Consider the following 16,402-nt stretch of genomic DNA (forward strand, 5'->3'; position numbering starts at 1 on the left):
AAAAAAAACAAACAACTAAGCCCGACATATTTTGCGCCTGTAGTAGGAGCATTCATCTTCATCGATAAGATTTGTAGAAATTAATATTTGCTTTTGAAAAGACCTCACGACAGAAAACTTTATTGGTAGAAACAAGTTGAAAATTTGCACCAAGGAGTATCTGAGCTTTTGTTTTATACAACTCAGGCAATTAATAATTAACTTGAAAAACATAAACTTAAATTAAAATGCAAAAATATTAAAAAGTGATCCTGACGAAATTGGTTATTTTTTGGCAAGGGAAGATGCTAGAAGCTATTTTTTGACATTTTTATGATCGTATTGATCTAATCTATATTTCCATGGGAATGAAATATCATAATGTTAAACGAATACTAAATATAACTCACTTCAAAAAAATATTTGTTTTGAAGGCTAAAAATACAGTTTTTGCTAAAATGACATTACTTCCGGTCAGAATGACCAGCAGCTGCCAGGCAGGATACGCCCACATTTTCGAGAGATTGATAGAGAACAAGTTAAAAAGAAAGTGATTTTTCCTACAATCAAGGGCCATAATTCAGGAAATTACAATTCGATACGCGCAAATATCGAAAGGAACCAAGATCATTGGGTTATAAACTTACATTTTAAGTTTCAAGAAAATCGGATAAAAATTGTGACCTCTATAGGGTCCACAACCTTGATATACCATATTTTTACGCTATTTGAGAACGAACAGCAGCCATTTTGTCTGTCAATTTTGGGCCGATTTTCACGAAATTCGAACTCAGCCGTCCTTAGGGTGTAACGGTGATATAATAATATGTTTTTTTAAATCGGATAAAAATTATGACCTCTATAGGGTCCACAAGCTAAAAATGCGATTTTTCGTACAATCAGGGGCCATAATTCAGAAAGTTACGGTCCGATATGCGCGAATATCGAAAGGAACCAAGATCTTTGGGTTATAAACTTACATTTCATGTTTCAACAAAATCGGATTAAAATTGTGACCTCTATAGGGTCCACAACCTTGATATACCATATTTTTACGCTATTTGAGAACGAAGGGCAGCCATTTTGTCTGTCAGTTTTGGGTTGATTTTCACTAACTTCGAACTCAACCGTCCTTAGGGTGTAAAAGTGATATAATAATACGTTTTTTTAAATCAGATAAAAATTATGACCTCTATAGGGTCTACAAGCTAAAAACGCGATTTTTCATACAATCAGGGGCCATAATTCAGGAGGTTACGGTCCGATATGCACGAACTTTGGGTTATAAACTTACATTTCAAGTTTCAACAAAATCGGATAAAAATTGTGACCTCTATAGGGTCCACAACCTTGATATACCATATTTTATTCTATTTGAGAACGAATGGCGGCCATTTTGTCTTTCAATTTTGGGCCAATTTTCATGAAATTCGAACTCAGCCATCCTTAGGGTGTAACAGTGATATAATAATACGATTTTTTAAATCGGATAAAAATTATGACCTCTATAGGGTCCACAAGCTAAAAACGCTATTTTTCGTACAATCAGGGGCCATAATTCAGGAAGTTAGGGTCCGATATGCGCGAATATCAAAAGGAACCGAGATCTTTGGGTTATCAACTTACATTTCAAGTTTCAACAAAATTGGATAAAAATTGTGACTTCTATAGCGTCCACAACCTTGATATACCATATTTTTACGCTATTTGAGAACGAACGGTGGCCATTTTATCTGTCAATTTTGGGCCGATTTTCACGAAATTCGAATTCAGCCATCCTTAGGGTGTAACGGTGATATAATAATATGTTTTTTTTAAATCAGATAAAGATTATGACCTCTATAGGGTCCACAAGCTAAAAACGTGATTTTTCGTACAATCAGGGGCCATAAATCAGGAAGTTACGGTCCGATATGCGAGAATATCGAAAGGAACCGAGATCTTTGGGTTATCAACTTACATTTCAAATTTCAACAAAATCAGATAAAAATTGTGACCTCTATAGTGTCCACAAGCTAAAAACGTGATTTTTCGTACAAACAGGGGCCATAATCCATGAAGTTTCGATCCAATAGATGCCAATATCGAAAGCAGCCAAGATCTTTTGGAGATAAACCTATATTTCAAGTTTCGTCAAAATTGGGTAAGAATTGTGACCTGTAGAGTGTCCACAAACAAATTGTGGACGAACGGACAGGGGCGACGACAATATACGTCCACATTAAAATGTGAATCCAAATATATAAAGAGAGAGGAATCCAAAACCATTTGAATAACATAAACTTAGATGGGATTGAAGTCATAATAAACTTGATACGGTGACACCAGTAGTAGGAGTGGTCAAAAACAAAAAGATGGTTTTGTGATACCCATGACTTTGTTTTTAACCACATTAAAATGTGGGCGTATAAAATGGAAAAAAAAAAAAAAAAAAATATAATAAGAATAATAATCCGAACAAAAACAATAGTGTTTCACACAAGCACACAGTGTGAAACCCTAACAAGGGCCATAACTGTAGACCTACTTAACGAAAATTGCTGAAATTCAATAGGCTTCTTCGTTTCACTAATTTAAATGATGGATATAAATTCCATACAGATCAGATGATAACTTTTGTTGTTAGAGCGTCCATAAGGTTCAACAAAGTGAAACAAGGCCCATAACTCCATACGAAATTAACGGAAATTGCTGAAATTCCATAAGATTCTTCGTGTCACTAATTTAAATGATGCATATAAATTCCATACAGATCAGATGATAACTTTTGTCGTTAGAGCGTTCACATGGTTCAACAAAGTGAAACAAGGCCCATAACTCCAGATGAAATTAACAGAAATTGCTGAAATTCAATAGGCTTCTTCGTGTCACTAATTTAAATGATGCATATAAATTCCATACAGATCGGATGATACTTTTGTCGTTAGAGCGTTCACAAGGTTCACCAAAGTGAAACAAGGCCCATAACTCCAGAAGAAATTAACGAAAATTATTGAAATTAAAAAGGCTTCTTCATCTCACTAATGTTAACAAATCAATTTCAAAACAAGAAATTGTGGATGACAGACGGACGTATGAACGGGGGCGACGGCAATATACGACCACATTTCCAATGTGGGCGTATAAAAACCAGTGATTGTTTCCCATAAAAATTGTGTTCTGTTAATTTATAAAAGAATGCTCTTTAAATGCTGGTCATTCTATTATTACTGACTTACCTGAATATATGATCTAGTTCATTTACTGATTCTTCCCGCAATTTTGCGTAAGGTGATAATCTCTTTTTCTTTTTCTCCAGTTCTTGTAATGTCTGAAATAAGAACAACTTTAAACTTTCTTTTTTTTCAGAAATACTCATAATTTTATTTATAATTCCATGCTTTCCTAGTCAATATTTTGGATTCTAACATAACAGGTTCACAAGGGTAGTCACAATGGCAGTTTGTATTTGTACAGGCTAAACATACTGCTTACTTTCCCACAAAAGTATTTATCGGGTGGTTATTTCCAATAAAAGTATGACAATTTTGATATATATGGAAAGTAGAAACATCCATTCTTACTAGAACCAGTGATTGCCAGGCAAGATACGCCCACATTTTGCAAGAGATAGATAGAGAACAAGTTTTAAAAAAGTTAGATTGCCAGGCAACGAAACATTCGCCCGGTGATAATCAATAGACTTCTTCGTTTCATGACCTTAAACACTGTGTATAAATTTAAAGTCAATCAGATATTAACTTTAGTCTCTGGAGCATCCACATGCAATTGTGGACGCCGGACGACGGAGCGGCCATTTTGTCGGGCAGTTTTTTACAAAATTTGAACTCACCCTTCATTTATGTTTAACGGTGAATATTTAAACTTTTCTAAAATTGAATACAAATTGTGACTTCTAGCGGGTCCACAAGCTAAAAATGTGATTTTTCAAACAATCAGGGGGCCATAATCCAGGAAGTTACATTTGGATATGCGCGATTATGGAAAGGAACCAAGACCTTTGTGGTATAAACATAAAGTTGAAGTTTCATCAAAATTGGATCAAAATTGTGACCTCTAGAGGATTCACAACCTTGATATACCATATATTTACCCTATTTGCGTACAAGGGGCAATCATTTTGGTGTCAGTTTTGGTCCAGTTTTCACGAAATTCAACCTCAACCAACATTAGGGTGTAATGGTGATATATTCAAATAATTTTTTAAACCGGATAAAGATTGTTACCTCTAGAGGGACCACAAGCTAAAAACGTGAATTTTCGTACAATCAAGGCCCATAATTCGGTAAGTTACGACCCGATATGCACGAAAATTGACAGAAACTAAGATCTTTGGGTTATAAACATGTATTTCAAGTTTTATTAAAATCGGATCAAAATTGTGACCTCTAGAGGGTCCACAACCGTGATATATCATATTTTTACTCTATCTGAGTATGAGGGGCGGCCATTTTGTCTGCCAGTTTTGGTCCGATTTTCATGAAATTTGGGCATATAAAAATACTGGATTCCCTGAAAAACACCCATGGAGCACATACAAGACAAAAATGTAAAGTGTTCCCTATCCGGCAATCGATGATTAGGGATGTCTGCTCGAGTGACGTTAAAGGTTGTGCGCGAAGATTGTCTGATCTCACAGCATTAGGGAGTGCTTGATGTACATGTTGAAAAACTTCATTGTGGGCAAACTAGAAAAAAGTGAGAGGCTTAAACATACAGCAGTTTTTGAGATAAAAACCACAGAAAAAAATGTGAGCAGTGGATAATCTGAGAACAATCTGATTAAAATACAGATCTATATTTTTCGTTTCGTTTTTTTATACTTTCGATGGCCTTTACTACATGAAGATCTGACAAGTTATAGCGATAGGTCACGTCAGGGGTCAAAAGACCGACTTATGACCCTATGACGTCAGACATTTGATTAACCAATCAGCATTGATGTTACTAGTGGATTAACCACAGTTCAGTGAAAAACACGCCTAAAGCGCATCGTAACAGACCGTTTCATTGGCTTATCCCTGACACCATTCAGAACACGAGTTAAATAACAACTCTTCCAGATCCAAATGTAGTAAAGACAAGTAAAACGAAATTTTGAACTATAAAAACGAAACGACATAGGATCTGTGTTTTAACCAGATTGATCTGAGAATTTAATTAGGTTTCAACATTTATGATAAATGGATAGCGATTAATGACAACACTGTCTTTTATATGCAATGAATTCTCCTCCCAACTCTCACTTGTTGCTAGGTACCGCGTCAGCGAAGTCACGTGACCCAAACATGGCTTCTTTTAATAGATGTGTTATAGCTTGGAGTATTTCCTCGCGAATACAATGTTTTGAGAAGGATTTGAAGAAAATTTTTGATAGATTAATTAGTTTGAATATGTTTTTAGTCCAAATGTATCATCAAATCACCCAGTTTGTAAGCGGGAAGGTATCTTTAAACAACCAATTGACTCTCAAGCTCAAATGGAGCAAAATTTGTTTTTTTTAGAAGGGCTACAACTGTTAATTTTTATTGAAATTTTTAATATTAAATATTTATGACATATTAATAAAATTCTGTAAGACACTTCTTACTGTTTGCTAGTACTTGCAAATTATAAATGGAAAACTGATGAATGGATGGACAGTGGTGACAACAATAAAGATAGGTTGCCAGACAACAAAACATACGCCCACAGCAGCTAAATCATCTGAGCGGTCATCAAGGGTTGTCGCCTATTTATTCCTTTGTAGGTAATTGGGGGCCTTTACAAGACAGATCCATACAGATCAGATTATACATTTTGTCGTTGGAGGGTTTACAAGGTTCTACAAACTGAAACAAGGGTCTCAACTCTGGAAGTAATCTACAGAAATTGTTGAAATTTGACAGGCTTTTTTGTTTTACTAATTTAAATAATCCATATAAATTTCATACAGATCACATGACCACTTTTGTCATTCAAAAGTTCACAATCGCCATAAATCTAGAAATTATTGACGGAAATTGCTGAAATTCAATAGACCTGTGTCACAAATTTAAATGATGCATATAAATTTCATACATATCGGATGATAACTATCATCAATCGAGCATTAACAAGGTTAAACAAAGGGAAACAAGGGCAATAACTCTAGAAGTAATCATTGTAAATTGCTGAAATTCAATAGGCTTTTTCGTTTCACTAATTTAAATCATGCATATAAATTTCACAAAGATCAGGTGATAACTTTTTGCGTTAGAGCGTTCACAAGGATCAATAAAGTGAAACAAGGGCCATAACTCTAGACGTAATAAACGGAAATTGCTGAAATTCAATAGGCTTCTCCGTATCACTAATCTAAATAATGCATATAATGATAACTTTTGACGTTGGAGCGTTCACAAGGTTCAATAAAGTGAAACAAGGGCCATAAGGACGTAATAAACGGAAATTGCTGAAATTCAATAGGCTTCTTCGTTTCACTAATTTAAATAATGCATGTAAATTTCAGAAAGATCGGATGATAACGTTTGGAGTTACAGCGTTCACAAGGTTCAATAAAGTGAAACAAGGCCCATAACTCTAGACGTAATAAACAGAAATTGTTGAAATTCAATAGGCTTCTTATTTTCACTAACTCAAATATTGCATATAAATTTCACAAAGATTGTATGTTAACTTTTGGCATTAGAGCGTTCACAAGGTTCAACAAAGTGAAACAAGGGGCATAACTCTAGACGTAATAAACGGAAATTATTGAAATTAAATAGGATTCTTCATCTTACTGGTGTAAACAACATATATCAATTTTAAAACAACTGGATGATAACTTTGGGCGTTAGAGCGTTCACAAGAAATTGTGAACGGATGGACGGACGGGAGCAACGGCAATATACGTCCACATTTCAATGTGAAACTTCCAATCAGTAGAAACAGGAAACACAAACCAAATACAGACTGTTTGATGGGATCAATTTTGACTAAGTCAAAATGATGCATTTGATATTCAGATAACTTCTTCAGGGATGAAGAACTAAATTCAAAATGACTGGAAGTCAGTTATGACATCATAGGAAGTTATGACATCGTGGGAGTGATGACGTCATAGACTTAGATACATAACGTGAAAGGTTAGCTTAACTAAAACTTAGGTAAAATTTTACAAGTAAGGAAAACTTATGCATGATTATGAATGATTTTGAAACCCCCTGGATTTAACTCATTTAAACCGTTAGGCCAAACTGAATCAAGTCTATGAATCCACAGACTTTCTGCTGTGTTCAATTTTTTCTGATCTTTATCAGGAATTTTTTGTACTATGGTACACACGAAATCATGACCCGGTATATTAAAATGGGAGGCTACATGGGGGGAATGGCCAGGTTTTTTAAGCTTTATATTACTTCTGTGCTTATTAAGTCGAGTGCTGAAAGGAGTAATGGTTTGGCCTCTATATTGCATACTACAGGTTTTACATGTTAAACAATATACAACATAAGAACTGGCACAGTTGACAGAGTCTCTAATCTTGAATGATTTCATGTCTTTACTGGTTACTTCTTGATTATTACACATAGTCTCGCATGATTTGCATAATTTTCGTAAACAAGGTTGACATCCGTATGAAATTTTGTCCTTAATATGCTTATTACTAGTGTCAGAAGTTCTCAACTTATTTTCTTTCAAGATATTGCCAATAGTGTAGTTCTTCCTCTCTGCTATTATTATTTTGCTGCTATTCATAATTTTCGTCATACGTGAACTTGTGTCTAAAATACTTCGGTCTTTAATCATTTGGTGAAGGTGAGGTTGTCTAGGGTCAAAGGTAGTTGTCCATGGAATAATGTTCACATTAGTATCAGTCTTGGATTGGTAGGTCAGTAATTCAGTCCTGGTCTTCTGATCTGCGCGTTTAAATGCCTTTAGAATAATTTTCTTGGGATATCCGGATTGTTTAAGATAGGATCCAAAATTTTCTAGGTTTGATTTGGTCCAGCTATCTTTACTACAAATCCGTTTTATACGTAGAGCACCACTGTAAGGGATAGCGTTAAAGGTGTGTTTGGGATGACAACTTGATGGAGGAAGATAATGATGGCAATCTGTTCTCTTGGAATATAGATTTGTCTCTAACTTTTCTTTTTCTTTGACAACTTTTACATCTAGGAAATTAACTGAGTTACTATTTATATCTACAGTAAATTTGATCTTTGGATGTTGTTGGTTTAATTTTGAAACAAAATTATTACATTCTTCTAGTGGGAGAGAAGATAAAGCCCAAATCTGCATGAAATATCTGTTTTATTAGGTAATGGTTCATAGTAGGTTTTCATCCAGTATGAGATATAAATGTTAGCATATGTCAGCAAACGGAGTTGCCATGGCAGTCCCCGATATCTGTCTATAAAATATACCAGAACATTCAAATTCATTGTTGTGAAGAACAAAATCTGCTATTTGTAGAATTGATTTGAATCTTCATTAGTCACAATTTTAGTTTCACGTAATGCATGTTTCAGTGCTTCTAAACCTTCAGAAATAACAATATTCGCATATAAACTGATAACATCAAGAGTCATAAGCTTACCATTCTTAGGAATAAATTTTCTGTTTATAGCTTCTATCTTTTGAAGGAATTGAGTGGTGTCTTTAACTAATTCAGGGCAGTACAGCTGTGCCACTGGTTGTAATTTCTAGTCAAGCCAAGAAGAAGCTTTAAGAGTAGGTGCTGTAACTTGGCTACATATGGGTCTTCCTGGTGGTATATCAGTAGGATTGGGAACTTTATGAACTTTTCCTAAAATGTAGAAATGGGCTGGTTTATCAACAGGTCTGTCCAAGATAGCTTTCCGTTCATTTTCCGGAATTTTAAGGCCTGTCACTAATTTTGTCAATTGTCCATGAATCTTGCTTGAATTGTCTCCACTAACTTTCTCATACACAGAGTTATCTTCTAGATGTTTCATACATTCTTTAACATAGTCTTCTTTATTCCAGATGACAATACCACCTCCTTTATCAGTTTTACCAATGATAATATTAGGGTCATGCTTCAAACTTGATAAGGCTTTCCTCTCTTCGCGAGTTAAATTATCTCATACTTTATTTTCTGAGTAGTTTTTTATTGTTTGGTACTGGTTGGTACAGTGGAGTTCCAGAGCTTCATCCCTTCCACAAGGTGGTGACCATTCACTCTTGATATACAGTGATTTAGGTAAGATTTGCTGTGATGGTTTTTCAAAAAAGAACTCGGAAAGTCTTAGTCGTCGATGAAATGCTCTTAAGTCATGAAGTTCTCTAATTTGGTCATATTAACGTGGTACTGGACAGAATGATAGTCCTCTATTTAAAAGTTTCACTTCAGCAGGTTCTAACTGTCTAGAACTTACATTGTAGATGAAATTTTGGGAAACATGTTCTTTGTCTTTTATTTTCTTGAATCTGCGATTTTTCTTCTTTTTCTTCACTGGAACACAACTTTTTGCTGTTGATGTTGTGTAGTTGGCAATCTTCAAAGTGTTTAAAGAGAAGAGTTTCAATGTGGGCATATAAAAACCCAATTTTAGACACGGTAAAAAGATAGGTTGCTAGGCAACGAAACATAAGCCCACAGCAGCTAAATCGGCATTTGGGGGCAATTGGGGGCATTTACAATAAAATTTCATATAGATCGGAAAATAATTTTTGTCGTTTGAGGGTTCACAAGGTTCTACAAACTGAAACCAGGGTCTTAACATAACTCTAGAAGTAATTTACAGAAAATTATGAAATCTGATATAAATTTCATACAAATCGGATGATAACTTTTGTCTTTCGAATGTTCACAAGGTTCACATAGTAAAACAAGGGCCATAACTCTAGAAAAAACTGACAGAAATTGCTGAAATTCAACAGATTTAAATGATGGATATAAATTTCATACATATCTGATATTAACTGACATCAATCAAGCGTTAACATGGTTGAACAAAGTAAAACAAGGGTCATAACTCGAGAAGTAATTATTGTAAATTGCTGAAATTCAATAGGGTTCATGGTTTCACTAATCTAAATGATGCATATAAATTTCATACAGATCGTCTGATAACTTTAGGCATTAGAGTGTCCACAAGGTTCAACAAAGTAAAACAAGGGCCATAAGTCTAGAAGTAATAAAGGAAATTGCTGAAATTCAATAGGCTTCTTCTTCGTTTCCCTAATTTAAATATTGCATATAAATTTCACAAAGATCGGATGTTAACTTTTTGCATTAGAGCGTTCACAAGATTCAACAAGTAAAACAAGGGCCATAACTCTCGAAGTAATAGACGGAAATTGCTGAAATTCAATAAATTTCTTCTTTTTACTAATTTAAATGACACATATCAATTTCATACAGATCAGCAGATAACTTTTGATGTTAGAGCATTCACAAGGTGCAACACAGTGGAACAAGGGCCTTAACTCTAGAAGTAACTAACGGAAATTGCTGAAATTCAACTGGCTTCTTCATCTCACTAATGTAAATTGATATTTCCATGTGGGCGTATAAAAATGTCAATTTAAGCCCAACAATGTAAAAATTGTCTAGATTTACCTTCCGCAAATTATGTAGATCTGTTTTTTTAGGTAATGCCACAGCATCCTTTGATTCTTCTTCGGCATCTTCTTCAGGTATGTGTTCTGTTTCAGCTAATTATAAATACATGTACATAATTAGATTGATCCAAAACAAAGCTGAACAGACACGAATATGGACTAATATCTGGATATGGACATTGCAGAGACATTAGGAGCGACTTGGCATAAAAACATCAAAAGTAATTTTTCATTCATAACTTTAAGGTTGGGTGGTGTATCAAAACCTTTTATTTAGTCAGATCCAAAGGAACCACTGCATTTAACCTTACTGTACAATCCAGCAATAGCTTTAGAACTTGATAAGGAGATATTCAATTTATTTTGTACACATCTTAAACAACTACAAATGTGTATGGAAACCTGTTTCCATGGAAGAATACCAGGGCTTGCCACGAAGAAAATTAAGCACTCACACAAAATTAACCTTTCACAAGTATGGAGAGTGGTTAAATTTACTCACGCAAATTCCACAACCTTGGAATTACACACTTTTACACTATTTGCGTACAGGAGTGGCCATTTTGTCCAGTAGTTTTGGTCTGATTATCACTAATTTCGAACTCGAGCATCATTAGGGTGTAATGGTGATGTATTCAAATGTTTTTTTTTTAAATCAGATAAAAATTGTGACCTCTAAGGATCACAAGCTAAAAACGTGATTTTTCGTACAATCAAAGGCCATAATTCATGTTATAAACATGCATTTCAAGTTTCATCAAAAACAGATGAAAATTGTGACCATAAACCATGAAATATCAATCCGATACATGCCAGTGTCAAAAAGAACCAAGACCTTTTGGAGATAAACCTATATTTCAAGCTTTGTCAAAATCGGATAAGAATTGTGACCTGCAGAGAGTCCACAAACAAATTGTGGATGGACAGACATCCAGACGGGGGCGACGACAATATACGTTAAGGTTGCTGCGATACCCCGGGGATTGCGATATATCGCGATAATTAGGCATCTTCTGAAATCTCAAATATCGCCTTATCGCGATAATTTTTAAAAATATCGCGATATTTCAATTTTTCAAAATATTCGAATAATGGAGAAAAAAGTCAAATTTCAACAAATGCCAATAGATCCGAACAAGATCTTTTCTATTTTGAATAAAATGGCTTCTGGGGCATCATAGATCAAAAATGCCAATGTTTCCGATGATGATAGTTCGACAACACAGATGCCGACACCGAAAAAGAACACATCTTCTGTGGTGTGAAAAACACACATGTAAAGTGTGTTTGAAGGAAATTAAAACGCCTGGCGGAAATACGTCAAACCTTTGGCATCATTTGCGATCTAATCACCCAAACACCTTTAGAGAAACCAAATCATCAGTATTAACCAAACAAGTCACTCCATCAATGAATGAATGGGCCAAAGTGTACTACATTCTGTATGAATTGCTGCATTGAAAGTTGAGGTTGAATCACTGTTGTTTAAAATATTCGAAAGTGAAATAGAGTATCTGTCTGTATGTATCTTTGGGTGGTTGCAGGGCTCACACTGGCTTTCATTTTTTCCCCGCTAAAATGGATGATATAATTTTCACAAAATTTGAACTCAGCCATCATTAGGGTGTAATAGGAATATATTTGAACGTTTTTTTAAATCGGATAAAAATTGTGACCTCTAGAGGGACCACAAACTTAAAACGCAATTTTTCGTACAATCAGGGGCCATAATCTAGGAAGTTACAGTCCAATATGCACAAATATCAAAAGTTCCTAATCTGTATGTATGTTATGGGAATTTTTCTCTTTCATTGTTGTACAAACAGAATGTTATACTGGTAAAATTTTAACCATACAATTAACAATTCTTGCTTCACACTAAGAACTTAACTTACCATCTAAATCATTAAACCTAGTTAGTATACTTTCTAATTGTGCTGGTAACATATCTAATTCATGTGGTAATATTTCTTCAGTTAATAAAGATATACCCTCTCTAATGAGACCAATTAACTCTTCTTTAGATAATAATCTACAATAATTAGACATTAACATCAGATGATATCATTAACACTACATACATTTGGTTTTTTGGTAAAAAAAAAAACTCAACAAAACAACCTGTCTTGACCGATGTCAACAAAAAGTGATTAGAAATCTAAAATTTGGGTACAGAAATAAGTCATCTAAATACAATGTTTAAGATGATAACTTCAAACTCAATATCCAGCTTTTCTAAATGTTATATCTTTTCGTTTTAATACCAATGTCTCTTCAAGTCTTTAGTAGGTGACTTACCTTAATAAATCACAAGCTTCTTTGTATACGTCACTTTCAACCAAAGTGCATTCTATACAGATTGAATACAGTTCTCGTAACTAAAATGTATTAGAATATGCATGATATTGACATGACTTCAAAGGCATGAATACAATACTTATATATTGGATGATAACCGTTGTCATTAGAGCGTTCACAACATTCAACAAAGTGAAACAAGGGCCATAACTCTAGATGTAATTAACGAAAATTGCTGAAATTCAATAGGCTTCTTTGTTTTACTAATTTAAATGATGCATACAAATTTCATACAGATCGGTTGATAACTTTTGTGGTTAGAGCGTTTACAAGGTGCAACAAAGTGAAACAAGGGCCATAACTCCAGAAGAAATTAACAGAAGTTATTGAAATTAAATGGGCTTCTTCATCTCACTAATGCAAACAACATATATCAATTTAAAAAAAATCAGATGATAAATGTAGTCTGTAGAGTGTTCACAAGACGGACGGACGGACGGACCGACAGACAGACGGATGGGGATGACGGCAATATACAACCACATTTCCATGTGGGCGTATAAAAACGAAATATAATGTTAGCAATAGTTGTCTTGTCATTGAAATATATTATACCACATTATCAAAACATGTTTTTAGTAAATTTCATTTTTGCAAACACAAGAATGAGAATTATTAGACTGAGAATATAAATATATTTTACCTGTTTACCTAATGGATGTTTAGGTAATTTACAAGATAATGTATGTAGAAGATTTAATACAGGGAAGAAAGCTTTATGATAATCATGTAGTTGTTGTAATAGTTCTGTCACTCTTAACTGAAGTTAAAACACACAAAAAACCTACAATAAGAACATTCTCAACCTTAAGACTCTTTATTAAATATACTTCTGTTTAGAGGGGATTTTAATATCTTGCCATATGCAATAATATGAAACTTGTAATAGAACTTGTAGATTTACCTTTGTAAATTTACTGTCTTGTATAAGTTTTGTCTTTTCTTCTGATGAACATTCATTCATATATCTGTAATTTAATAAATTCTATATAAATGTATATTATTAAAATTTAAATAACTTCTATGTATTTATTTCTGGAAAAATGTAATATTGTTCAAAATTTTAATCATAAACTGAAACAAATGGTCATAAATACAATTATCAGCAATCATACCTATTAAATGTTGGTATTTGTCTAAGTTTATCTAGATCCGATTCATGTAATTTCTTAACTGTAGCAGTTACATCTGTCTCTTGACAACATAGATGAGCTAATGAATTACTATAATAGTGATCTAACATACAAAACTATAAAAAGAGAAAAACAGTTTCATAGAAATTTTTCAGGTTTTATGGTTATGACAACAAAGACTTATCTTGAAAGAAAACAAGTCGAACAATCAGGGTTTTCAGAAATTTTAATTTTGGAAAAAACTTTACTAAATATGCAAATATATTGAATCATCTACTTTATCCGCCTGAACGAGCTTTTGACTCAGCAGCTTTACAGCTATTTAGTAATTATTTGCCCGTACACACTATACAGAACCTCATTTTCTTCCCATTCAAACAACCAAACATTTTTTCTTGCCAAGCTGCACAACTGAATGCCAGGCAGTAAATTCCTGAGGAACTTTTTTCAGAATTCTGTTCAATTTATGTGCAAATGAGGTTATTGACAACCCTTTCTTAAAGTCTGATATATCTCAAATCATTATGAAATATTTTTGCCACCTATGTGTATGACAAAGCTTCAAACACAATTGCAATACCATGACATTGTGAAGATGAAAAATACCTTACCTGAAGTCCTTTAACAAAATTAATAACAGAAAAATCATGGTATAAAAATAAATCTAGAAGAAGATGAAAGACTTTTGGCCCAAGTTTAAATGGATGTGTTGAAGTAAACAAAACCTGAAAACAAAAAAAAAATGATAATATCACTAGCTTTCAAACATTTTCACTAAAGAGGAATTATGCAGGTTGTTTTTCTTGCCTTCAAATGTTATATAAATCATTATTTAGACATTCACACATTCATATGACAAGCCCATAATCAACTCTTTAGACCATCAGATGTCTTAGATACCGAGTGGCTATGACAATGCATAACAGATCTGAGTTAAACGCTAATATGGCTGACCAAGACAAAATTTTCCAAGACTGTCAATAAAAGTTTTGACAATACAGTTACACACAGCTTTCAATTTTAAAACTGTTATGTGAAGAAAAAGTATGGTAATACAAATTTAATTCGCTCTCTGAAACCTTGCTCATAATAAAAGTATTTAGACTTTAGACTGATATTGTCAATATATTCTATTTTTCTATCCTAGCAAGAAAGGCCAGCCCTTTCTCTAAATCTCACAATACTCACATACTACTTCATTTAACACTTTTAATGACATTTACAGAGTAACAATTCCTTACTTTATTTATAACTTGTGTGAGATAGTCAGAAGAGGGAGGAGCTTGGAATTTATCCATACATAATAAAGATGATGCCGAGTTAGGTAGTAATCTATGTACAGCAGATACAGATGTAGCAATACCAAATACAAGTACTAATGGAAGTTCTTCTATATAATTACTGAAAAAGTTACAAAATGAAATGAATCATATCCTTTATGAGATCCATCAATAAATAGATAAAATTCTAACTTCAACTACTTTAAACAATTTATTTATATTCAGGAGTTGATGAGGTATTATTGACAGAATTTTGTCATAGAGCAAACATTTTTATCCGGTTCTGTATTTGGTTCTTTAATCTTTATTTTCAGGATTTTTACAGAAGAACTGACCTGCAGATTGTAATAAAATCTTGTAATATATGAGGTGAAAAACTTTCCATATCTTCTAATACTATAACTAATGGTGGATGATAATCTATATCTTCGGCCAATCCACTCTTCGATCTCCGTTTTTTCGGAGATGATGGTTTTTGATTCTGAAATCATTACATTATAAAGAAATCATATTGCCCATTATGAGATTTAGCACAGCATACACTAGAAATTATTTTGTAGATATTCTGTAAGTGGCATTTAGTAACTGTGCAGATAAATAAACTATAAACATACTAATGGAAAACAGTTACAGTTATTTAGGCGATATATCGAAGCGTATTCTCTCAACGTTTTCAAGCTAATACAATACATATATAACAAAATTTGAAGCAACAGGGTGTTCCCACTTAGCCGGCAGGCTTTGATGTCAAATTTTGCCGCTAATAAAGAGTTAATCCTAGAACAATGGTGTTATAAACTATAGTCCATATCTTTTTTAAGACTAAAACTGTATTGATTTTAACAAATTTAACTTTTATTAAATAACATTAAATAGCATACACATATAAAAATATATTGATTTTAACAAATTTAATATTTATTAAATAACATTAAATGATTTACACATATAAAAATGCATTACAATTTACACATTTAACTTTTATTAAATAGCATTATATAATTTATAAATAAATGCCTTACAACATAACAATCATTTTACAGCCCCACTAAATAGGAAATATTTGTTCCATACCGATTTACACTTAAAGAGCCA

The 16,402-nt window shown here is 33.4% G+C and overlaps 1 protein-coding gene across 3 annotated transcripts in view; it reads right to left on the reverse strand.

The window, feature by feature from the left end:
• Positions 1–16,402, reverse strand: part of LOC126811681 (origin recognition complex subunit 3) — a 33,153-nt gene that overhangs the window by 5,249 nt on the left and 11,502 nt on the right. For all 3 annotated transcript variants that reach the window (XM_050537508.2, XM_050537509.1, XM_050537510.1), the window contains exons 7-16: positions 15,643–15,788; positions 15,269–15,428; positions 14,639–14,752; positions 14,010–14,143; positions 13,799–13,862; positions 13,538–13,654; positions 12,835–12,914; positions 12,432–12,568; positions 10,535–10,629; positions 3,198–3,289 (exon numbers count right to left, since the gene is read on the reverse strand). In XM_050537508.2, the coding sequence (XP_050393465.1) occupies positions 3,198–3,289; positions 10,535–10,629; positions 12,432–12,568; positions 12,835–12,914; positions 13,538–13,654; positions 13,799–13,862; positions 14,010–14,143; positions 14,639–14,752; positions 15,269–15,428; positions 15,643–15,788 (1,139 nt within the window). The remainder of the gene's footprint in view (positions 1–3,197; positions 3,290–10,534; positions 10,630–12,431; positions 12,569–12,834; positions 12,915–13,537; positions 13,655–13,798; positions 13,863–14,009; positions 14,144–14,638; positions 14,753–15,268; positions 15,429–15,642; positions 15,789–16,402) is intronic.

This window comes from Patella vulgata, chromosome 2 (genome assembly GCF_932274485.2).
Source record: "Patella vulgata chromosome 2, xgPatVulg1.2, whole genome shotgun sequence".
Lineage (NCBI taxonomy): Eukaryota > Metazoa > Mollusca > Gastropoda > Patellidae > Patella > Patella vulgata.